The sequence below is a fragment of the Nilaparvata lugens genome, chromosome 5, assembly GCF_014356525.2.
Source record: "Nilaparvata lugens isolate BPH chromosome 5, ASM1435652v1, whole genome shotgun sequence".
NCBI lineage: Eukaryota > Metazoa > Arthropoda > Insecta > Hemiptera > Delphacidae > Nilaparvata > Nilaparvata lugens.
In genome coordinates, this window is record NC_052508.1 from 50,325,917 (window position 1) to 50,352,819 (window position 26,903).

At 33.5% G+C, this 26,903-nt stretch overlaps 3 protein-coding genes across 4 annotated transcripts in view; all 3 read right to left on the bottom strand.

Moving 5' to 3' along the window:
* Positions 1-10,387: 10,387 nt before the first annotated feature.
* Positions 10,388-13,640, bottom strand: LOC111047471 (longitudinals lacking protein-like). Its single transcript, XM_022333232.2, has 2 exons — positions 13,330-13,640; positions 10,388-11,222 (listed from the first exon to the last, which is right to left on the bottom strand). Exons 1-2 carry the CDS (start codon positions 13,385-13,387, stop codon positions 10,945-10,947), a joined length of 336 nt encoding a protein of 111 aa, XP_022188924.1. The 5' UTR covers positions 13,388-13,640; the 3' UTR covers positions 10,388-10,944.
* LOC120351634 (zinc finger protein 425-like) lies at positions 13,424-16,955 on the bottom strand. The gene is made up of 3 exons (XM_039429525.1): positions 16,931-16,955; positions 15,834-16,004; positions 13,424-13,608 (listed from the first exon to the last, which is right to left on the bottom strand). Exons 1-3 carry the CDS (start codon positions 16,953-16,955, stop codon positions 13,424-13,426), a joined length of 381 nt encoding a protein of 126 aa, XP_039285459.1.
* A 2,421-nt stretch (positions 16,956-19,376) lies between these two features.
* Positions 19,377-26,903, bottom strand: part of LOC111063080 (longitudinals lacking protein) — a 592,348-nt gene continuing 584,821 nt past the window's right edge. Inside the window, exon 5 of one of the 2 annotated variants that reach the window (XM_039428580.1) lies at positions 19,377-20,910. In XM_039428580.1, coding sequence (XP_039284514.1) covers positions 20,558-20,910 — 353 coding nt within the window. In that variant the 3' untranslated portion in view covers positions 19,377-20,557. Of the gene's footprint in view, positions 20,911-25,605; positions 25,884-26,903 lie in introns of those variants that run through there. The other variant, XM_039428603.1, reaches the window with a different exon arrangement.

The window sequence follows — 26,903 nt, forward strand, 5'->3', positions numbered from 1 at the left end:
TCCCGTATTTTGATTGAAGATTTGAAGAATGACTGCAATAAATAATTGACAGCTCTTATCAAATAATATATTGTCAGAGATCATTTTATTAAAAACAGAACACATGCTGAACGAGTCATAATAAAAATGTTCTTTTCTTTATTGTACACTAGGTCCATTACAATATTATTTGATCATCAACTCAAGTTTGAAAATTATTTATAATCCGATATACACAGAACCAAAAAATCCAACGTGAACTAATACTGCCACCTAACCTAGATGCTCCACAAAATATTACTAGATTAAATATAAAAATGTTCATTGATGGATGAGTTCACATAATAAAGAATCTAGGTTTCTTAAAAAATTATCTCAATAATAATACTTCTAAAATGTTACCGTATATTGTAAATGCTTCTTAAAAATGAATTGGCTTACTGTTCTACACAAAACTAAATCTCAGTTTAGAACAGTTTACTGTTAAAATTTTTTAATTTCTAAAAAAAATAATTAAAGCTTATATAGTATTTTTATTGCTTCAACGGGACTTTTGTTTGGAAATAATAATTTACAATAATATTGTTGTCGCATCTAGTTTCTATGTATGAAATGTCGTGGTTTCAAGTCGAAATCGAGCAGGTTATGTATGCGAATGATGTGTCCCTTGAGATTGGTGCACTGTTTGGCCTTATAAGGACACAAGTGGCAGTTGAATTTCGGCTCCTTCCCGCATTCGAGTCGCTGGTGACGTTTCAAGTCTCCCGGCCAATTGTAGCGTTTGCCACAAGTGTTACAAAAATGTCCACCTACAAATTTGAAGAAAATATTAATTGAAATGTAACTAGTTTTCACCTGAAAAAAGACTGGATGAAATGGAGGAGACGAGAAAAAATATAAATGAATGAATTAATAAAATATAGTCGGCTACACATGCAATAACCAGAGAAGAAGCCTGAAGGAGAATCTTAATATTGCTAGGAGAATGTTCCACAAAATTCTCCAGCAACACGTTGAGATTTTCCATATAATAATGGACGCCTTGAGGGTGGTCTTCGGATTTTCTGTTGCATATGAAATCGCTTCAAGGAAGTTGGTGAAACACATAATGATAGATTGAATGAAGTGATTTGATATTACCTTCACAGCTTATTTATCGAGAAACTAGATCAGGTTATTACATCATTATCGATCTCTTAGTGGAGGTCCATCATCATGCCGCCTTCTATAGTCAACCGTACGAAAATAGTCTGATGGAAATTGGAACAGCTTAATATAATCAAAATAAGAACAAAAACATTAGTTTTTTATTTGGGCGTGATGCACATAGTAGCCGATACATAACCGACATTTGAATATTATATAAATTAAAACAGGGATAGTTTTGGGTATAAACCTGTTGTACTATTCCAAAAGTTTAACAAAATTGAACGATATGAAATTCATAAATAGATATATTTATCACATTATTATTCACCACTTCCTCACTATATATGGTTCTACAAAAACTCATGATAGATGAAAGGAGAATTGAACCAATGTAAGGAAAACAGAAAATTGATGCAATACATGATAAAAATGCAATAATAATTAAACAGGGCACAATGATCGAAAATGGAGGACCAATCATAAACCAGATTGAGATTAGAGGCATGCCCACAAGTCGAACTCCGCTCTCCTGATTGGATAATAATGTGCAATTTCTTTTCTAAATTTTCCTAGTAGATGGTAGTAGTTACAGGGTGAACTTATAGAATAAGCATACAGGAATGCATAGCATATAACCTTATCTATAAACACGAAATGGCTTTCTCTAGTTCAATAGATTCCAATTTTATTAAATTTGTGATAGGCCTACACAAGTAAAGTTTTTCATATGAGGAACATGAACTTTTTTGACAGCTTAAAAGTTTATATTTATTCAAAAATCAATGGTACACAAATTCTTCATTTATTTAATCGAATGAGATAGTCCAACAGCTTTCTCCACGGGACATTTGAAAAAAAATCATATTTCTAATATATGGGAGAGATGCCCTGTGATATTTTTCATTTGTTAAAATATCAGTGATTAGGCTTATATTGTGGGATTTCAGGACAAATTAGTAACAGTATGCTTATTTATAACGTGGACTTTGAGGTTTGTCTTCAGCTTAGCCTTGAATGGACACAAATGACAGAAAAACTGAGCTTCTTTTCCACATTCGAATGTCAGATGACGTTTCAACGTTTTTCGCCAATAGTAGCTTCTTCCACATCTATCACACACATAACGACCTGAAAATGAAGGATGTTAATTGAATTAATAATAATTTATATTAAATATATTATAATATATATATATAAATATTTATAATAAATATTAAATAATTAATTTAAAAAATATGTATTCATTTTATATAGAATGGTTAGAAGAATAACACCAAGAAATCAAAATTACCTTTCAAGAACTCACTAACAAGTTGGTAATTTAATATTGATTTCATTATTTTCGAACGTTACAAGTGAGAGATTCTTGGTTTACTTCGCGATTTACACAATGATCTTACTCCAATTTACACAAAAATTATAATTATTCTAAAAATTATAACATTTTTACGGTTTTAACTGCCAAAAAAGTCAACACAAACTTTTTTCTCATTTATTATACCTCTTTACTCTTTAATATCCATATAATTAAACATCACACGGTTGTTTCCAATAAAGTTGAATATTCTTACACGACATGAATATAAATACACATCCAAAAACCTGGAAGCACAATGATTATGTACGGTACATATCACATAATTGAAAACAAAAATATGCAACCCGAAAATAAATTGATTAGGTGTTGAATGTTCTCATTATATTATTTACCTATTACTTATATAACTTCAACATAATAAGCTCTTGTACATTCAGACAATAAACTCTCACTGAAGCATTCAGAGTTGAAGCGTTAATCAAGTTCGTTCAGGGGATTAGTTTCATGCAGCATAGAATAAGTCTAAAAATCTAACAAAACCGTTTCAAAACATCTACCAATTTTCACTTTAAACTATCATCATTCGTTATAAATGACATCAATGCTTCCCATTCAACCAGCGCTAAGAGTTTGAAGTGGATCTCACTGTGACTACAAAATAGTTGGAAAAAATCACGAACAAAGTTTAGTGGTACCTAGCTACTTATTGTCATTAGTAATTTGTTCACTTTCAAACTCCTCCTTCTGTATTTTGTTCATTGATTTTAATTGTGTGATGGAGTAAATTAAGTTTGGGATTGAAAAAACACTTATTGAAGTTTTTACAACGAAAACTATATTGAATATTATCATAAAATAATAAGATAAATAATTTCCATTAAACTAAGTGAAAAAAATATTGATCAACTTCTGAACGATTACAACGTTTACATTTTGTAATTAGTTGATTGGCTGGATAATATTTTTCATCTTGAAAAAAGCAAAGTTTGTTTTCTTACGAAAACTCTATTAAATTTCCATTGAATCAAATGGATGAATTTCGAATGAACAAAGTGAAAAAAATTATAACTTTTCATGTGAAATCCTTCGACATTTATCACAAGCATGCCGTTCTTAAAATTGAAAAATATAAATTGAAGTAATGTTGAAAGTCTCCTAGGTAGGGTACTGCCTATAACTAATGAAAAAATACAATTTGTAAGTTACTTGAAAACTATAATATGTCAGTAGACTATTAATTAGGATATATTTTTATTGTAGGATAGTATTTCCTATTAAATGAACAATCACTTTTACCAGAGACAAACGAATATCCGTAGAGTATTACTTTTTCTTTGCTTTTATTGATAGATGCATTCTCTATATGGATAAAGAATAAATTATTTTTTTATGATTCACTACACGAGAAGTAAAATCATATTTAGCTTAGGAAGGACTCGACCTGGAACAAAAATGCAACATCATTCCTGATGGAGATAGAAGCTGATACCTTCCTTTTCCAACGTGTCAAAAGTCAACCGCCGTTGAACTGTGTCGAAAAACCAGAAGCTACAGAAACATTTCTGTAGCTTATTTTTCAGTTTTTTTGTGACAGAAAGGAATTGTAAATAAGTACAATTGGTTGTAAGGGGAATATTCACATATTTGCAGTTTTCTAATATGTGAACTCTTCCTAATAAACTAATAGCTCTTCCCAGTTTGCAATGGGAAATGCTCTTTTTCTGTTATTGAGCAGAGCAGAAATTCATTGAAAAGCTGAACTCAACAGAAATTGAGAGAATGAGATGCAAATGATTTACTCAGACCTGATACACTTACTACAATGGTAGTGGGGTACACTGGTGACAGGTGAATAATAAATTAGCACTGTATACTTTTTTCAATTTTATTTATATAAGAAACAATATAACAGAAATCAGTGATATCATAAGAAATTAGAGTAAACATGCTGAGAGGTACATGACTAACTCTTTTACATTATACATAAATTTCACAATCTTTCATATTAAGGAAGCAACAAAACAAACATCAGTGATATTACAGAGAAATATTACTGCGAAATCGGAGTGATCTAGAGGATATAGTGCTTACGTAGCATCATAGGGGTCCCAGGTTCAAAACCAAGTCGGTCACTGCTGATGTGACAACAGTGGTGAGGCACATTGACTGCTTAAATTGATTAGAACATTCTATGATTATGTGTATGTGTTTTTGTCTCTGTTGAATAAATAGATAGACTGCCCTGATTCTCTCACATATTGTACCTTTTCAATAAATAAATAAATTATATAGTGTGGAGCTTCCATCATGGACTACCCACCAATAAATGTCATACCAATATTAATATCATTTTACTGGAAAATCATCCTATCAACCTGAGACGAGAACGAGGTATGTTTTCTCATTACGTGGATTCTGAGATTGGAGCTATGCTTTGCCTTATAAGGACATGAATCACAATGAAACTGTGGTTCTTTTCCACATTCCAGTCTCTGATGGCGTCTCAAGTCTCTTGACCAATTGTAGCTCCTTCCACAATCATTACAAGCATGGCGTCCTATAAATTGGAAAGACAAAATTAGAGCCTAGAACTATCAAACTAAATAAAATTCGTTACTCAGGAAGTTTATGGAATAAAAACCATAATTTTTGGTCATGAAGTCCTTGGTATGTTTGGAAAACATGAGATGAACTCCGTAGTTTAGTGTTTTAATGATATATTCTGCAGATCACAGAATGAAATAGAATTAAAGATGAGGAATCGTTAGAATATGCCTTGCTAATTCATAATTCACTATCAACATCAGAATATCACTATCGATCTCAACCAATATTGTTGAGTTTCACTCAACCCATTTCGTGAAATACGGTGAAGATTTCTAAACAATAATTATTATGTAAAACGTTTTATCGTTATAAAAATAAGAACTGTCCACACATATTAAAAATCTGAATATCATAACTTGATAGACAACAGAGAATATGCCTTGCTGATAATTAACTATCAACATCAGAATATCACTATCGAACTCAATCAACTTCGTGAAAAATACGGTAAACATTTCAAAACAATAATTATGTAAAACGTTTTATCTTTATAAAATTAAGTACTGTCCACACATATTATTACAAATCTGAATATCATAACTTGATAGACAACAGTCAGAAAGTGTAGGTATGACCAACAACATTGGTAAATAAAGAAAGCGAGATGACTTTCTATTATCTCTAAATTAAAATAAAAATACAAATTATCAAAGAGACTATAAGCAATATTGAATCAACAGATAAAATAATTTATTCATAATGGAAGTAAACTGAAGAACTCATAGCTCGTCAGACTATACTTTTTTAGAATAAATATTATCAAGATCCGACGAAATTGTCATATGTTTCCTTATGACATGAACCTTGAGACTCGTGTAACGCTTTGACCTATAAGAACAGAGATGGCAACTAAATCGAGGTTCTTTTCCACATTCGAATCGCTGGTGACGTTTCAAGTCTTTCATCCAACTGTATCGCTTCCCACAAGCGTCGCAAATACATCTGCCTAAAAAAGATAGAAACATGTGTATGAATCAAGTTCCAATTGAAAATATCCTACACACATCGGAACAGGAATACCTGTACAAAAAGAAAGATGAAATGAAAAAAGAACAAGTAGTGTAACATCCATCATAATTCACCAATCACCCCCTTACTTGGAAACCCAAATCATGCATACAAAAACGTTCTACGTAAACTACACCGGTTACAAAATAAAAATTCAAGTTTTCAACATTGAACAATATGATATTTCTATTCTACCCAGGCCTGTTCGAAAAAATAAATCGGTATCACTAAACAGGTAAATTTCTATTGATGAGAGGAATTATTGTAGAAGAATATAATTAATCTGTTCTCATGGGAGTGTTAGCACATTGGCAGACTGCATATCCATATCATTACCGATATGATATAATAATTATTATGAAATCTCTCTTAAGGTTGTGCAACAGGTTGTTGGGAACTTTTTACTGGTGATATTTTTCAAAGTTTTCGATTTGGATACAATCAATAAACTATCGATGGGGGAATGATTTAGGTAGATGGGAAATTACAAAATAAAATTGAAGGAGAGGTGTCGTTGTTACATTAAAGTGAACGCACACAGCAACAGACAGACGTCTGTAGACAGATGGACTTCTGTGTGTGCGTTGCTACATTCCATAACCTATTCAAAGGAGGTTTTTCCTCCGTCTTTCTACATAGTTATATATATAGTCCACAGCTACATAGTTATTATACTGCCTGTCTGTCTGTAGCTGTAGACGTTCCCATTTAGCCTTGTTAATAGCACTTCCACTACAAACTTTTCACTTTTAAACTTGATAAGTTTTGCTGAACTTATTTCACAGATATGGATGTGAAATGTTCCATCATAATATTACTTATTTATCAATATTGTATGGTCCGTCGTTATCTTGAGAGATCACAGTCAAAGTGTGTGAGTATGACAAGTTTGCTTCAACTAAGATTTATTTCATAATATAATATTATACGAATGCTAAAGGTTGAAGCCCAAATGCACAACGCATTTCAAAAAGAAATAGATCTTTGAGCAATGTGGGTAAATATAGAGAACGTAAAGAGATAACCTTGTATTTTCAATGAAATAGAGAAATTCGAATAATCAAATCAAATCAGTTTTGATCGAAGAGATAGCAAATTTTGCAATACTGCATCAAAAGATGCCGAAGTTTGTTGGTAAAGGATGTAAACTGAGAAACCAATTACTTATTTAAAAAAAGTATTTTATGATAACAAAAATAATATATTTCATTTACTAGTTTATTATTCTAATGTTTCACATTAAATAACCTCTTTATGTTGAAGTTGGAAATAAAATGTAGGTCTATTCATTATTTTAAAAGTACCGGTGATATTTGTGAGGATTTTTTGGTATGGAGCATCATTATCAGTAATCGGGCAAAACAAGTGAATCAAAATTCGACAAATTATATGTAGGCCTATGCTTTCTCAGAACATGAATCTTGAGGTTCGTGTGATGCTTTGCCTTATAAGGACAGACATTGCAACTAAACTGAGGCTCTTTTCCACATTCGAATTTCTGGTGGCGTCGCAAGCCTTTCGACCAGCTGTATCGCCTCCCACAAGCGTCACAAACATATTTGCCTGAAAAGATAGAAAAACAAAATGAAACAGAACAAATTATTATACAAAGAGCGTAATGGATTTTGTAAAATAAGAAGTAAATGATGATCATAATTCACCAACCAACCCGTAATTCAATTTATACAGTAACAGTAATTTAACAGTAATTCAATTTATATTGTTCACTATTCTTCTATAACTTACTCAAACCTAATAATTGCATTCAGTGCTCGAAAAATCAATTCATGCATACAAAAGAAAATGTCAACGTAAACAACATCAGCTAACTGTGAAAAATTTCAAGTTTTCAAAACTATTTAATGATATTCATTCTCTCCAGGCTTGTTCAAGAAGGAACTGTTCCATATAATAGTAATCTTGATCTTGTTAACAGTAGTTTCAAGAAGCTTGAACAAGCTTCATGAGCTTGAACAAGTTTCAGGAAACTTAACAATCACTACTTAAGTAGAGTCAACCGCACGGAAATAGCCCGATGGAAATTGGAACGTCTCACCCCCCGCACCAATTCCACAAGAAAGACCTACTCCACCTCAATTCACTTCGTCAGAAATGATATAAAAATATGAGTAAATTATCATTTATAATCAGATGTGGACAATGTTGACCTCATCTGTTTCAATTTCCATCGCACTATTTTCGTGCGGTTGAATATAATCAATTTTAGTGTAATGAAACGATTCTAATACACTACATTAGTAGGCCTAGTTCATTTTAGTGTCTATGAGTGATATGCTATCAAACAATACTAATGCCTCACATTAGTAGTTGACTTTAATGTATATAAGGAGATTACTATAAGAGAGTTTCATGGTGTTTTTCCTGTAGAGCAATATTGTAAGCTATGAGGAGATTGAATGGACTACAAGTTGTAGACTGTGTAGAGTGAAGAATTTCTGTGAAAGAATTAACTGATTTAAATTTATCAATAATTGACAAAGTTCACCAAAGATGCCAGACCAGAAAATGACCGACAAGCATGATCTTCGAGAAGCAATGAAATTTATGTTTCTGTTAAGAGCTAAGTAGAAAGCATTTCAAAGACTTATGATCAGAAAGGATCTCCAATAAATACAAGTCGGCTTTTGAAAAGAAGTAAATGTCTGGATGCAGACATGAGCAGTAGATACGGACCTCTGTTTGCGTTGAAAAATTGGGAATATTTGTTAACTTGGGGAGGTATTTTTTCTCCGTGGGTATGTATACGTCCGTCTATAGCTGTGTGCGTCCACCTTTAGCCTTGTTAAATGTCATTTTTACCATAAACATTTCACTTTCAAACTTGATAAATTTTGCTGAACTCATTTCGCGAAATACACATTTCACAGGAATGATATAAAATGTTCCATCATAAAATTTGTAATACAAATATATCCTGTAGTCATTACCTTTAGAGATTACAGTCAAAGGTAAGACGAGACTGGAAATATGAAACAATAATATGTCACCTATTGACTAATTTATTATTACAATATTTGACATAAAATTACCTGTTTTATTTTTTCAAAAGTATCGGTAAAAAAGATTTTATTTGTAACTTATGGATTTTAGTTGGCGGGTCCCATACGATATTATCAGTAATTGGGCAAAAGGAGGGTATCAATATCTGACGAATAAGACGAATGCATTCTTAGGATATGAAGCTTAAGATCCGTGTGATGCTTTGACTTATGAGGACAGAACTTGCAACTGAATCGAGGCTCTTTTCCACATTCGAATTTCTGGTGGCGCCTCAAGCATTTCGGCCAGCTGTATCGCCTCCCACAAGCGTCACAAACATATTTGCCTAAAAAGATAGAAACACAAATTGAAAAAGAACAGATTCTACAAAAAGCGTGGAAAATTTGAAAAATTATTAAATATTTATCATATTTCATCAATCAGCCCAAATATCAACAATTTAATCGAACGGTATATTGTTCATCAATATGTTACTTAAACACAGTTATTGCATTCAGAATGTACCTACTTAAAAATCGCATAATTCATATGATACAAAGGAAAGCTCAACGTAAACTACAGTAAATTTAGCAAAATTAGAAATTCAAGTTTTCAACATTAATAATGATTTCTATAGAGTCATGTTCAAGGAGAAAGCTTGATATTGAGTAGATGTCACGTTTTCGACAAGTTTCATGAACATAGTAATTAATTTTAGAGTCTAAGATGAGATTGCTATGAATAATGAATTATTGTGATTTTTCTGTTTGCAAGTTGCAAAGTTCAAAGTTCGTCAGGTGTATTAAAAAATACATCAACACTAATTATATATCAGCTGTGGAGGGTGGACAACATTGATCAACTCTTATTTGGCAACGTTGTACCCATCCTGTTCCAATTTCCATCGAACTATTTCGGTACGGTTGACTCTTAAATGGTCTAGTACAACATCACGAAAATAGTCCGATGGAAATATTGTAACAGATGAGTTCCTCCTTAACCCCCTTCTACCAAAGGCTTGCCAATTCACAAGGTGTACCATGAAAATATTAATGGATTCCATTTATAATCATCTGTGATCAACTCTTATTTGACAATGTTGTATCTATTCTCATCAGACTATTTTCGTGCGGTTGACTTTATAGCACGTAGTATAGAACAAAGAGTATTCTCTTTATTCCGTGACAATATAGATTCTAGCATTCTATTCAATCAAGAAGTACCAGTAAGTACCATGAAGTACTACCAAGCATTTCAAGTACTGCATGACATTATAATAATTGAACATTGATAGAATCAATGATGAAAATAAGAAAATTCAATCAGTCGTTGAAGACAAAATTTTATTTCTGACAAAGTTTTTATAAACTATACAAAATTAAATAGTTTTACTCAATATACACTAGGTACACTATTTCCAAGAACTAAGCTATGCACAAGCGAATATCTACACTATACTGGAATTTCCAGAATATTTTTAATATTCCAATAATCAGAATAATTAAGTTAAAAACAAAGGAACTTGTTTTGAAAGTATAAAGCTTGAATATTTCAGTGAAATGCAATAGTTAACTAATCATAGACAATGAAAAAAAAACAACATAGATGATGAAAAATCATCTGGAAGAGATTTATCTCAAGCTAAAAGATTATGAAATTTCTTAATTATTCTAATAGCAATTTTCCACTTAGTAGAAGTGACCCATACAATGGAATGTCATAGTTTTTTATGAATCCAAACAACTTGTCCGAAGATGCAAGCATTCCAAGGCGAAACGATAGTCACTACTAAATAGTCAGCAGATAATTTATACTCAAGATTTAAAAAAAAAATGTATGACATATCATTTCATGATTTGTTGTTTGGTACTAATATTGGTAACTTATCTTATAATGAACTGATCTTGCTGCAAGAGAAAAGCTGAGGAATCAGAGTCGTGCAGAAGCATCGAATGCATATTGATAACATGAGATTGCAGCGACGATTTTTGTTTAGCTTTGTACGGACAGAAGTTGCAGGAAAATCTTGGCGCGACTCCACACTCCTGGCGTTTGTGCCTTCTCAGGTTCTCCCTGTACTTGTAGGTGCGGGAGCATAAATCGCACCTGTGAAGCTGTTCTGGCTCAAGGGTCGCCGGCTTATGTCTGCTATCAAATTTGCCTGCAATGAAAAGATTGTATTCATGTTAAAAAAATTATATGAAAACTTGGAATTGTATTGATATTTTCAATTCACAACAGGTTCTAGTTGTAATTGATGGGATGGGCGAGTAGCCTACAGAATATACCTGTAGCCTACGAGAGTGTAGCCGCGTAAACGCTGAACTGAGTTGCATCACCCGAGCAGGGGTGCCCAGTGCCCACAGCATGTTTTGATGTCGCAAGTTGCGACATGAGGCTGAATTTTGGGGGGGATTTTTGGAAAAAACTGGGGAAAATGTACATTGTACATTTTATTTTGGTACAATGCATACCTGTATATTGTATTATGTATACCTGTATTCTAGGTAGTAACAGTAATAGCCTACTTGATCACAGCTTTTGCAACTTAGCATCAAACGGCTACCTTCATTTACCCATATCTATCACAAATTACCTATACTCCGTACAAAATTACTTCTGACTTGGGAGGGACATGCGCATCAGAGAAGGCATACAGTGGTGAGGATACAACGGCGGTGATATTGCCGTTCTGAGCCGGCCAGCATTCTCTAATTTCTAGAGAGTATTCAAGCGCTCATGTTGAACTTACGGAGTTTCCTCTCTGAAAGTCTTCCGTCGACTGACTCTAATCGACAGATTGGCAATTCCACTTCTACCTATGACTCTATCCATCACACTAATTGGCAACTCCGCTCCTACTACCTATGACCATAGATAAAGGATAAGCATAAGTTAGGTATATTTCTTGTCTCTGCTATGACTTTATCCATCATACTAATTGGCTGATCTCCCTCCATTTCACTGCGCCGCATATTCCTCCAAGTCAAAAGTTATTTTGTACTGAGTATAGTACTTTTTTGTTCAATCTTTTTGACTCACTATATTATGTTATACTGTTTGTAGTATTAATATGTGGAATATATTCGTTTGTGACGGAACACATAACTTGTTAAAAATTTCACATTGAACATGAGCTATAATTTTATGAAAATGTACCAAATAATTCTCAACATTTTCAGTCAATTCTCAGATTTATTACAGTTATACATATAAATACAGGTATTCTTTTTACAATTATGACGATATTATACATACATTTGAATACAATTTACAAATTTATTATATTTGAATAGGACAGTTTAAAATATTATTTGAAACTTGTGAAAACATATTCAAAATCAATAAATTTATGGGTTCTATCAAATTCTGGAATAAAATTTCAGCTACTGAGGTGAGGTATTGTTACGGTATTATTGCTGTCTACGATATCAACATTGAACTCAATATTTACAGCGATTGCTCGTGAAAGATGAAGATTCCAGACAATTTACATCTCTCTACAAAATTATGCTCAATTAATACCAAATTAGGGCACTATGTAAGTTTATGAAATCAATCGAGAAATCCGGTTACAGAATACCATAGTAATTATTTATACTCACGGTATATTAGTGTGTGTCATAAGCGAAACAATAAAATTCATAAACAGTAATATTATACACGATGATGCACATAGAATTTAATCATTTTTATTATATCATCTATTATGAACAATACATAGCCTATATAACATAGAAAACCTTTACATTGTTTATTCTATCACAAAGGTGAGTCCATGAAGAGACTCTATACATAACCACCAGAACATTCAAGCTCTACACCTCATCGACAACTCTATTATAGTGAGGTGACTGAAAAGGAAACCCCACAGATCTCGTATAAATGTGGTACAGGGTAAAATGTGAAAATTTAAAAATGAAAATTGATACTGAAAGAAACAGTGCATGAGCATTGCTCATAGCTGTAAAGCCATGATAGACTTACTATAATAATTATAGTAATTTAAGCTATAATTGAACTGTTCATTGACCAAAGTATTGGATTGCAGTCAAATTACATTAAAAAATCATGAAATATCAGCATACTCTGTAAAGTATGCTAAGTAATATGTGGGCGATGCACAATCATTACTTTTTCACCGTCATTGTTGAAGTTACGAAAGGTATGGTATCCATTAAACAATCTTAAGGCTGTTGTTGTCATTCAAGAGATAGTTTGCAATTATTGAATAAATACAGGTATAACGCATAAGAATATAGGCCTACCTCGAACAATTATAAACATTATCAATCTAATGATAACGAAGGTTGAGGGTATCAGCATTGAGGAGAGACAACCAACAACGTTTTGAGAAATAATCTAAATAGAATCACTCTGCATATGCATAAGAACAATGTGCCTCTTCATGGGTGCTTTTTGTTTCGACATGTAGGGGCATTTGGGACACTGAAATCCGGGTAACTTCCCGCACTCCATCTTCAGATGTCGCAACAGAGATCCTCTCGATTTGTATCTGCGGAAACATTTCTGACACAGCATATCTTCTGCAAACATACAATAAACAGAATTAATTCCGGAACAATTTTGTGAAAACTTGGAATTGTATTGATATTTTCAATTCACAACAGGTTCTAGTTGTAATTGATGGGATGGGCGAGTAGCCTACAGAATATACCTGTAGCCTATGAGAGTTTAGCCTCGTAAACGCTGAACTGAGTTGCATCACCCGAGCAGGGGTGCCCAGTGCCCACAGCATGTTTTGATGTCGCAAGTTGCGACATGAGGCTGAATTTTGGGGGGGATTTTTGGAAAAAACTGGGGAAAATGTACATTGTACATTTTATTTTGGTACAATGCATACCTGTATATTGTATTATGTATACCTGTATTCTAGGTAGTAACAGTAATAGCCTACTTGATCACAGCTTTTGCAACTTAGCATCAAACGGCTACCTTCATTTACCCATATCTATCACAAATTACCTATACTCCGTACAAAATTACTTCTGACTTGGGAGGGACATGCGCATCAGAGAAGGCATACAGTGGTGAGGATACAACGGCGGTGATATTGCCGTTCTGAGCCGGCCAGCATTCTCTAATTTCTAGAGAGTATTCAAGCGCTCATGTTGAACTTACGGAGTTTCCTCTCTGAAAGTCTTCCGTCGACTGACTCTAATCGACAGATTGGCAATTCCACTTCTACCTATGACTCTATCCATCACACTAATTGGCAACTCCGCTCCTACTACCTATGACCATAGATAAAGGATAAGCATAAGTTAGGTATATTTCTTGTCTCTGCTATGACTTTATCCATCATACTAATTGGCTGATCTCCCTCCATTTCACTGCGCCGCATATTCCTCCAAGTCAAAAGTTATTTTGTACTGAGTATAGTACTTTTTTGTTCAATCTTTTTGACTCACTATAAGTTATACTGTTTGTAGTATTAAAAGGTAGAATATATTCGTTTGTGACGAAAAACATATAACTTGTTAAAAATTTCACATTGAACATGAGCTATAATTTTATGAAAATGTACTAAATAATTCTCAACATTTTCAGTCAATTCTCAGATTTATTACAGTTATACACATATGAATACAGGTATTCTTTTTACAATTATGACGATATTATACATACATTTGAATACAATTTACAAATTTATTATATTTGAATAGGACAGTTTAAAAATATTATTTGAAACTTGTGAAAACATATTCAAAATCAATAAATTTATGGGTTCTATCAAATTCTGGAATAAAATTTCAGCTACTGAGGTGAGGTATTGTTACGGTATTATTGCTGTCTACGATATCAACATTGAACTCAATATTTACAGCGATTGCTCGTGAAAGATGAAGATTCCAGACAATTTACATCTCTCTACAAAATTATGCTCAATTAATACCAAATTAGGGCACTATGTAAGTTTATGAAATCAATCGAGAAATCCGGTTACAGAATACCATAGTAATTATTTATACTCACGGTATAATTATTAGTGTGTGTCATAAGCGAAACAATAAAATTCATAAACAGTAATATTATACACGATGATGCACATAGAATTTAATCATTTTTATTATATCATCTATTATGAACAATACATAGCCTATATAACATAGAAAACCTTTACATTGTTTATTCTATCACAAAGGTGAGTCCATGAAGAGACTCTATACATAACCACCAGAACATTCAAGCTCTACACCTCATCGACAACTCTATTATAGTGAGGTGACTGAAAAGGAAACCCCACAGATCTCGTATAAATGTGGTACAGGGTAAAATGTGAAAATTTAAAAATGAAAATTGATACTGAAAGAAACAGTGCATGAGCATTGCTCATAGCTGTAAAGCCATGATAGACTTACTATAATAATTATAGTAATTTAAGCTATAATTGAACTGTTCATTGACCAAAGTATTGGATTGCAGTCAAATTACATTAAAAAATCATGAAATATCAGCATACTCTGTAAAGTATGCTAAGTAATATGTGGGCGATGCACAATCATTACTTTTTCACCGTCATTGTTGAAGTTACGAAAGGTATGGTATCCATTAAACAATCTTAAGGCTGTTGTTGTCATTCAAGAGATAGTTTGCAATTATTGAATAAATACAGGTATAACGCATAAGAATATAGGCCTACCTCGAACAATTATAAACATTATCAATCTAATGATAACGAAGGTTGAGGGTATCAGCATTGAGGAGAGACAACCAACAACGTTTTGAGAAATAATCTAAATAGAATCACTCTGCATATGCATAAGAACAATGTGCCTCTTCATGGGTGCTTTTTGTTTCGACATGTAGGGGCATTTGGGACACTGAAATCCGGGTAACTTCCCGCACTCCATCTTCAGATGTCGCAACAGAGATCCTCTCGATTTGTATCTGCGGAAACATTTCTGACACAGCATATCTTCTGCAAACATACAATAAACAGAATTAATTCCGGAACAATTTTGTGCTCATGCATAGAAGTCATCAAGTATAGCATGTTCTTTGTGATTTTCAGCACAGTTCATTGTGTACAAGACGAGTGTTCTTTCAAATAAAACGTCGAATATTTGTAAGTTTTTCTGAGGTTGATGCCCAAGTGAGCTCCTGACTTGAGCATGGGTAATAAGATGGATGATGATGAGAGATGAGTGAACCCACATCTTCAGGTGGGTTCCGAGCCACTGGAAAGCAATTTTTGAATTCATAAATGATATTCAGAGGTGTCGGCTCTTCAAGTGGTCACCACAACGAAAAAATACAATCCACTTTCTATTTGATTTGCGGACAAATTTAATGTCGAATTTGTGATTGCAGTATAGGTTATATCATTCTTTATTTTTCATCTATTAGAAAACGATCGATTTAGAACCGCCGAATTCCGTGCGTCATAGCATATTACATTATTTTACTTGGACCCTTGGTTCCTCTACCTCTTTCACCCTTGACTCTAGATTTACTCTTTGATGTTTTTGCAACAAGTTCAAGAAACCGTATAGCTTTAGTCGTATGAGGAATTTGAAATACATTTCCCTATGTATAAGTAGTGGCTAGTCACATTTTAAATGTAAACACCCATTGTGGATATATTCATTTCTAAGGCCTTTCTAAAACAAGAAAGGTGACATCAATAAAAATGTCCTAACATACTTTTATCTAAAATGGCAGCAGATTGAAGTCTTAGCTTTTAAAAATAATTGATAAAAGTTCAATCAGCTGCCATTTTGGATACAAGTATCATAGAACATTATTATCGATGCCATCATTCTTGTTTTAAAAAGGACTTCAAAATGATGTATTACATAATGGGTGTTTACATTTAAAATATTCTACTTACAACCCCTAATTCACCCTCTGATGAGAGGTTGAAATTCATTTGTACGTCAAAAGGCCGAATATATGACCAATAACTTATCCTGAAAGTTACAGTATTATATCTACAACAGTCTCAAACTTATTGATGGTTTCCCATACATATGACTCACTCTGTAAATGTAAATTGTTTATACTCACCAGGTTTAGTTCATCTGACGATACGATTATAGGTCTTATTGAAACTCATAAAATTTTAATTGAAATTGAAATTCTTTATTATAAAAAACCACACGATTATAAAAATGGTAGCATTTGAGGTAGATGAATTGGATACCCTACTCCTCTAAGGGGCACATACATGCCTTGTGAGGGATGAGCTAGTTGTAATAGTATAATGACTCAAAACTAACTCAAACTTCAATTAGCTTATAGATTAGATGTATATAATAATATCGTATGTACTGTAAGATACTTACTATAATATATTCGATTTTGTCAAACGCCAACCAATTTAAGATATAGATATACCTGATTAAGAATCTATAAGATCAGTCAAAATAATGTTCCTCTTGTAATATCTCTCATTATTTTTAATCGTATATATATTACACATTATAGTTTCATATCATAATATTATACGTTGTGTATAAGGAAAATACAAAAATGAAGAGCTATCTACTAACCGTATAAGGCTACTTATACACTCATCAATTTTTGAACTTGTGATTTTTTGCCGTCCTTATAAAATCCATTGGATTGAAACATAACTTGGCAAACAGATGATGTGTTCATTTGTAGAATACATAAAGGATGGTGAAAAATCGAACGTCCAAAAATTGATGTGTATGTTTGTAACTGGTTTAATAATAAACTAATATAATGTTACTTGCTACTGGATAACAATCTGATTATCTACTTATATGATTATTATCGTGTATAGCCCACCCCCTAAGACCATGGACGCACTCCCCTCCCCAGACAAGAAAATTTCGTCAGTATAGTAATTACAAACACTGCTGAGCTTTTTGGGACACCCCTCCACCCACGATTTGATTTTGGGTCTGATTTGGTGATTTTAATGTCCGAGATTTGGCAGAAATAGCTGAAAACTGGAAAATGAGCCGAAAATACGAGGTTTTTGGGCCTAGCACAAGGAAATTTTGCATGAAGAAATTGGTTCTGGACTTCTATATTATGTACCCAAGTAATATATCAAAAAATAAGAAGTACAATATAAATTGCATGCAACAATGTATGTAGTGACTGGACTAAATAGAATATAGGTCAGTACAAGTGGATAGATCTGCCAAACTGAAGAGGAAGGTATGTTATTGGATGAGATCTCTGAGGGAATAATGCAATATTAGTTATAGTCCATACAAATTTACTTAAGACTTGGAGAAATATGCAGCGCAGAGAAATGGAGGGAGATCAGACAATTACAGTAAAAAAAGTAAATTCGTATGGCTTTTGTTGGTGGGGAGTCCCTTGCGGGAAGGTCCCACCGCCTGAATATATAATTTAAGCCGTCAATGGGCCTTACGACTGTCATACTTCAGCCGGCACCGACAGTTTAACGTGCCCATCCGATAACACAGGCGACAATTACAGTGATTAATAGATTCATAGGTAGAAGCGAAGTTGCCAATTTATCAGCCGTCTGACTGCTTTCGGCCAGGAAACTTCGCATGTGTAGAGCACATGAACAGTCACTAGGAGTTGGAGAACGCTGACCGCTTCAAAACGGCAACATCGCGCCTCTGTATCCCTCCCGATGTATGCTTTCTCTGCTGCGCATGTCCATCCCAAGTCTGAAGTAATTCTGTACAGAGTATAGTAAATGTGGAGATTTGACAAGAGTAGATGCTCAGATGGAGTAAATTGGATAAGATGCGATGCAAGGACTAGAATTATTGAAGTGAGGTTGGAGAGATTATTAGTGGCGCCATGAACGATGAGTTTTGTATGATTGAATATGCGACAAAAGTTGATATGTTATGATCATGCCAAAAGAACTAGCCACAGTAACTTGAACAAGTGAACAAATGAATGAGTAGCAGGTAGAAAAATACATTATTTGACAGAATGAAAGAGCAAATAAGTGGATTGGATGTCAATTGGGATATTAATAAGGGAAATAGCAAGAAGAGAGGGATAGAGTGGAGGATGAATTTTAGAGAGTCTAGGAGGACTCATAGAAGTTTTCATAGATGATTCATAGATGAAACCCTGGACTGAAAGGTTTGAGTAATTTAATTAGTTGATAAACTGTTAAATTTCAGATATAGTTATATAAACATTACGTTTTTACCAAATATTTTATAAATCTCAACAGTTTTCGTTAAAAGGCTGATCTATGTTTCTTATACGAACCTTTCCATCCATTCTAGCCAAATGAATGTCTAAGAGTTTTCTTAATCTTAATAAGAAATTTATTTTTGAAACGTAATACGGTTACAGTAAATAAATAACATAAATAAATAATTCACATTTAATCTGAAATACAGATGAATATCGATATATTGTTAAATAGGTATTTTATTGTTAAAAAGAAAATTAACAAATATATAATGCTATTTTTTTTTATAAAAATACAACATCTTATATAGATGGAAAATAATTAGAAGACAAATTGTTACAGTAAATGTGATGAGTTTGTTAAAATTAGAATATTGGAACTGTACAGAGATTATTAGAAATATAATTCAATCACGATTTTTTCAATTTAATTGAAGAGTATTTTTAGAAACTAATGATTGAAACATACATGATTTTCTTATTGTTAATAATAATAGGAATCAATTGAGTCTTAAAAAATTCTATCATCGTTCTGACTTGTCTCAATAATGCTACAAATCTATGGCAATAAAAATATATAAACTAACACTCTATTATTATTAAAACACTATTATGAATATTATAATCTACTTGGTAACGTCAATAAAATATAATTCAAGCATATATTTGTTCATAATAGGCCTATTATTTGGCTTCACGTTAAATTTAACATGCATTTCACAAGCATTCACAGCAATCTTAAGACAGTTGAATATCACATAGAGTACAAAATATTGTATTAATAGCTTCAACTTTCGATGGGTCCGAGAGCTGCACAAATAAGTATATTCTCGGTACTGAATACAACTTGGACCATGAATCTTTGCTTCAAAGATTAGGATCAATGGTTTGGTACTCAACAGTCCATCTTGGAACTCCACATTTGAAATGAACCTGGAATGATTGCATAATACATCACGGAAATAACTAGAGGTACCGTACGTATGAAAGGTAAGTAGCATCATTCATTCATTCAAAAATAAATCACATCTGAAATCGTAAAATATTCATGCATTAATGATTTTCTCAACTCACATTTACGCGACTCAGATCGAGAAGAGACACGGCTCTAGTCGAGAGCATGTGTTTCCAAACGGTGATACTCAGACCAGTCGATTCTAATCGCCGCGACTGTTACCATTTGAAAACACATGTTCTCGACTAGAGTCAAGTCTCTTCTCGACCTGAGTCGCGTAAGTGTGAGTTGAGCCTTACTGTACAATTTAAACGTTATTATATTCAATTCTGTACGAGTTTACAAAAATAGTTGAGACAATTACAATATATTCTATTATTCCCCATTTATGTTAGGCTACATTCCCCGTTTCAAGTAATTGGAAACTGAGCATGTTTGCTGATCTTATGTACGCCGAGCCGCTCCTTCCACTTGGTGACGTAGTTGCACTGATCGCAGCGGAACTGCGGGTCCTTGCCACACTCGTACTTGATGTGCTTGTAGAGCGACGTCGTCTGCCGGTACGTTTTGCCGCAGTGCGTGCACGCGTACTCGCCGCAGTCATGGTTGATGTGGCGGTTCAGCTTCGAGCGGCGGTCGAACGTTTTCTTGCAGCGCGCACAACGAAACGATAACGTGTCGTTTCCGTTAGCGTTGTCGTCTGCGTCAACGTCAGTGTCGTTGACTTTGGCCAGGTGCTCCGTCCAAAGAATGCTGCTCCATTCTGGAAAAAGGTGATGATTAGTTAGTCACTTTTTATAGTAGAAAAATTGTCAAAAGTTAACAGTAACAGTACTTTGAAAAGTATTTTATAACATGAGAATGATGCTAATATTAGGTATTTTATTAAAAATACCATTATTTAGTACCTATGAAAGTTGAAGTAGCCTACTTGAAAGTTAAAAGTTCAATGCTATAATTAATACTCTTCAATTTCACTTTCCGTCACGAACTGCTTGTTAATGATCTCTTCTCAATACTTATATTACGACATAGCAGTCTGATCCTTATGATTAGTAGCTAACAGTGGCATATAACACCCAAGAGTGTTGAAGAAGGACTCGGCGTCCCAGAGCGCTCCCCAAATGTGAGTAGAAGCTAATAGTTTTTAATCATAAGTATGAGACTGCTATGTCGTAATATACGTATTAAAAAGTGGCTATAGTTAAGTTATAGTTGCAATATTTTTTATTAGAAAGTGGCGAGTAGCTTTAAATAAAAAAAAAGATTTTCGTTGCAAATACTTGATTTTATCCTTACACACAGACGCATATAGCTACTTCGAAGGGGTATTCCGGTAACGTTGATAAGATTATTACAGTTTATGTAAAGTGCATTATGGAATTAAGTGATATTCGAATTCATTCGATTACGTTGACTATCTATCATGTACAGTAGTAGCCTATTTATAAAATATCATAGCCTATTGAGATGTTATAGAGCGTTATGAAACATTACGTTACGATTAAACATTGTCGCAAGATATAAGCAGATAAAGAAATAACTTGACGTCCTGACTGAACAAGGCAATTAGTTCACCACTTTCACTACTATACCAAAGGGGAGAGAATACGTAATAGCATTATGCTATCCTTTCTCTAAGGTAGAGAAAATAGCATAGAGAAAAGATAGCGTAAGCGTGAGTTGGTTGTCTCAAGCGTAAGAATCACTTGTACCAGTTGTCACTGGTAATAGCTTCTGCGCTTTTACCTTCAGTTTAAATATGAAAACTATTATACTGCATAAAACATTTAAATATAAATATTACCTAATAAAATCAAAATTGAAATAAATTAAAATCAATTAATTGAGAGTCAATGAAACCTAGATCGATATTTGAGAAAGGTCCTGTGAAGTTAGCTGTTTTTACTACTTGAATCAACTTATTTCTATGAGCGCTTCAAATTTAAATTAATAATTACATTGAATTTTGATTCAGAAATATTCGAAATGTCAAATTTGTTAAATACAGTATTATGAATTATAAATTCTATTACAAAGAAATATAATATTTCAACTAGGTCTATTATATTGTTAATTAAAAAGTTACACAAAAAATTATCAATTATATTTCTCTCAGTCAGTAAAGTACAGTAGGCCTACCACTTTACTGGCTATAGGCACTCAAATCCAATATTTATCAATTCTAACGTAATTGAAGAGACTTCAGATATTTATCGATTCTAACGTACTATAACCTACTAAGGAATTTATAAAAAAAAAGATAATAAATAACTCACGAAGTAACTCTCCGAAGCCCTTCTTCCCAATTCCCTCTTCGTCATCTCAAAAAAATTTATCATATAACTCACCAAGTAACTCTCCTAAGCCCTTCTTCCCAGTCCCCTCTTCGTCTTCTTACCGCTTTGAAGCTATCAACTCCTATGGCACTTATCCATTGACTAAGCTTTTTACCATTTTTTACTTTTTTCTATACTATTGGTCTCCCCTGGTCAAGACTCTTATTTTCACTTTCCTCTCCTCTTCCGCCATAGCGGACAGGCAACAACATCCGCCAAGACACAAACTCTCCTTCCCTACTGTTGTCCTCATAAATCGCTAGGTGGGAAAATATTGGTATTAGTTGGTAGTTCAGTGATTAATGTGTACGTTCTGTTATGTGTACAGTAAATTGTTTCCCATGGAACACCATTCCAGATCTTCGGTTCAAGTTTTTGGAGCGCACTTTTGAAATTAATTTCCACCAAAAAGTGTCGTAGAGTAACTGCGTAAATTAACAAAGGCTGCTGTAGTGTATTATCATTAATTCAATTATTAAATTAATTTGATGATTTAAAGGAATAGTACAAATTCAAATCAAGCAGCTGGTGCTGGTGCACGCAAATATTCTATGTTGGCTATAACAGATCTTTGTTAACCTCTCCAGTCAACTACTCCTTACCATTTCTCCAGATTTCTACTTTTTCACTCTAATTCTTGAGATTTATCTTCAAAATATATTAAATCTCATATCCTGCCAACTCTTTAGTGAAGAGTCTCCTATTGTACAAAGATCTGTAACCAATTTTAGTTTCTGGTACAGGATCTGCCAAAATTGTTCCCATGGGAAGAGGAACTTTTTACCGGGTAAATTGTGAATCGGACAATTTACCACATTTCATGTACCCAGAACGGGCCCATTGCACACAAAAGGTATTGAGCAAGGCTGTCCGCGCATACTATCTGTTTCATGCTCAATTGAAATGGACAGCAACAAGGTGCCGAACGCCGTACACCGGCCTTCCGGCAATCGCAGTCGTATAATTTAGTTTAGAAGTAGGAAGAGGATTGACCTTTAAACCACTGCGACACCTTACGCTTAAGGTGCGTACAGATATACGCACCGCGAACATGAGCAATTCACTTTTAATCAGCTGATGCCAAGCTTTTTATACCGGTTCTGTAAAAATACAGATATAATCAGCTGATTAAAAGTGAATTGCTCATGTTCGCGGCGCGTATATCTGTACGCATCTTCATATACCAAGTAACTTTCAAGCCTAACTCTGGCATCAGCGTCGCTCTTGGTTCATGTTGATAGCAGGATATTTTGTTATAGAGAGTTGATAATAAATAGATGACACAATATGGTTTGATCAATCATTCATTAATAAACAAAAATACAATCGCTAACATAAGATATAACCGCCAGGTAACTAAGTAAACAAGGTAGTATAAAATTAATATTAACTGTCGAATTCAGGTAAACATGAACAGAAAAACTACTTATGGTATGGGATAACAACACGTTTGTTATAGAACAAAACTTAATACGTAGCCTACATGAACACTTTCTTCTAGAATATGGTAAGAAATTTTCTCAATTTTCAAATAAACAATGCAGTTGAAGAGAAACATAGAAAAGCAGAGAAGCTTATCGTGCTGTTGATTGCTCAAAGTTGATATTTGGCTGATGAATAGAATATCACCAGAAGGCTACTTGTTTTAATTGGCTTGCTATTCGAATTTGCTAGTTGCATTGCTATTCAATCGCAACTTCACAGGGCCGGTTTCCGAGCTCGGGATGGATTTAATTAAGTTCTGCACTTTAAACAGCTGGAGTCAGAAAAGTTGCTTTCCAAAATAGGGCGTAATCGCAGTTTTTATGATATTCATTTTTTCATTTCTATAATTGGAAACGTTTTTCCTAAATAGCTGAAACTTTACACTATTTTCTCTTTATTTTATTTTACTTTCAATTTTCTAGTTTTTCGAAATCCTATCATATTAAGAGAGCAATTTCTGTATATATTTATAAGGTTATTCATATGGTTATTTATTTATGTCCAACGGATCTCGAAAGCGGTTCTAACGATTTTCACGAAATTTGGACCATAGTAGGTTTATTATATAAAAATTCGATTGCACTAGGTCTCATCCCTGGAAAAAGTGGCTGAAGGACATGAAAAGGATAATAATTATCCATCCTTGGAAAACGGATGATAATTTCGTCGTTTGTTGATAACAGAAGATGTGAGTGCCTGTGTGGGAGAGAGACAGAATAAATTATGTTCAGCTGTTTAATCAATCAGCTTATGTCACGAGAAATATTATCTGGAAATTTTTATCGACTTGATCAAAATAGTTTGAATTGTTGTCGTGACATGGTATATCTATCTAAATTAAAGTATATGATAATTTTCAAAGTTAATCATTATTTTACAGTTATAAGATATTAGTAAATGTTATTCAATTTGCTTTGTAAACAATCTAAATTAGAACTTTTCTGTTTTCAAATATTTGGACTGAAAATTGGGCCTGAATTTAAGTGTATGGATCATTACCTACTTTTTGGACCATTTATAGAGTATAAATCAAAATTCGGGTAAGAAACAGTTTTGGGCTGTGCCTGTTAGTCCTTCCCCAATCATTTTGAAGAATTGTGTTCTGTTTATCAATAAATAAATAAATAACGAGCGAAGCTCGGTGCCCCGATATTTTTAATTTAAACGTGGACTACGCCCTGTTTCGGAAAGCCAATTTTCTGACTCCAGAGTTTAAAGCCAGTTAAAGTCTAGAACTCAGCTAAATCCCGAGCTCGGAAACCGGCCCTTAGTGATTGAAACTTCCAATTGAAACTAGAAAAATAAATAGAAACTTCCAGGGGATGGTGAATATAGAGTTATATTGAATGAAAAAGACTAAGAAATTGTCAAAAAACCACTGATTTATTGATAATTAGAAAGACCGGTAAACTATCAGATAAACTTATCAGAGATTGACAATGGTGTAATAACCGAAACCGGTCTTTCTAATTATCAATAAATCAGTGGTTTTTTGACAATTTCTTAGTCGTTTTCATTCAATATGAATAATTACCACAATATCAACTTCTCAACTACACAAAAAGTGAAATAGAGTTATAGACTGAAACTCTTTTCATCTAAATGAACTAATTTGAGACCATTTTAGCAAGGAACCAACGTTCATTGAGCTAATTTAAATTATTATTATCCATCAGTTCTTGCAACGTGAAGTGCCTCGCCAAGATGTGCGTTCTGAGGTTTTCCTTGCGCTTTGACCTGTAGGGACAGTGTGGACATACGAAGCGCGGTTCCTTGCCGCAGTCAAACTGCTGGTGCTTGTACAGTGAATTCTGCAGCCGGTAACTTTTCGAGCACTTGGCGCAAGTGTACACATCACCTTCCGGCGAATCGCTGTTCACCCAGGGGTCGCACAGTTGGCTCAGTATTCCTTCTGCAACAATAACATCGCAATAGTTCATTGTAAGTAAAATAATTATATTTTTTGTGCTGTATATTTTTGTCATTTGTGTTGATTGCAAGAAATAAAAACATAGTCTCATTTGGACTTGAAATTTGCGAGGGTTTATTTTAATAAACTAACCTTTAATAAACTAACCTTTTAATAAACTAAACTTTATTTTAAACTAACCCAGTTAATTTTCTTTCTTTATCACTTGATTTTTAGAATGAATTTTAAATAATAAATTACCCAAGATTAGTGATTATTATTCAAATGTGAACAAAACATTTAATAATAATGATTATTATTATTGGTTTTTTATACTAAGTGCCGATTGCACAACAGGCAGTTAAATTTTAACAGTGATTAATTCCACGAGAACCAATCAGAGAAACCGTCTTTTCAAAAACGCCTTCTTTGATCGGTTCTCGTGAAATTAATCACGGTTAAAATTTAACCGGCTGTTGTGCAACCAGGCCTAAATGTCTCAAAAAATTGAACATGAGTTACTTGAAGATTTTATGCAAATGAGTAATACTGCTTCTGTTGATAGAAGCTACACATTGGATTGTGAATCGGCACAATAAATAAATAATATACAATACGAACATTGAGCACGACGATACAGACCCCGGTCTTAGGCCCGCCGCAAAGTAGACCCACGAAAAGCAACCCGTGCCGAGGGATGTTTTTTCAACATTGCTATAGAATTATTCATAATCAATCAGCTGACAAGTGGATTATTCATTTCATGTATTAAAAACATGTCTGGAGAAGCCTAGCAATGGTTAGGCCTAAGGCCTAAGGCGCGCCTCAAAGTAGACCCACGCTAATCCACGAAAAGCAACCCACGCCGTGGGTTGTTTTGTAAACCATTGCTAGGCTTCACTAGACATCTGTGTAATCAATAACTATCATTACTTAAGTAGTAGTAGGTATTGGTGTAATGCATGCAATGAATCCACTTGTCAGCTGATTGATTATGAATAATTCTATAGCAATGTTTTACAA

What these genes read in the sequence shown, in the direction of transcription:
- LOC111047471 (XM_022333232.2), bottom strand. Translation starts at nt 13,387, where the DNA reads ATGCTGATACCCTCAACCTTCGTTATCATTAGATTGATAATGTTTATA. An exon ending in AATGTTTATAATTGTTCGAG is followed by an intron (nt 11,223 to 13,329) that starts GTAGGCCTATAT and finishes TTTTCATTGCAG; the next exon opens with GCAAATTTGATAGCAGACAT.
- LOC120351634 (XM_039429525.1), bottom strand. Translation starts at nt 16,955, where the DNA reads ATGAATTTCAACCTCTCATCAGAGG. An exon ending in TTTCAACCTCTCATCAGAGG is followed by an intron (nt 16,005 to 16,930) that starts GTGAATTAGGGG and finishes GTATGTTTGCAG; the next exon opens with AAGATATGCTGTGTCAGAAA. An exon ending in TGTTCTTATGCATATGCAGA is followed by an intron (nt 13,609 to 15,833) that starts GTGATTCTATTT and finishes GTATGTTTGCAG; the next exon opens with AAGATATGCTGTGTCAGAAA.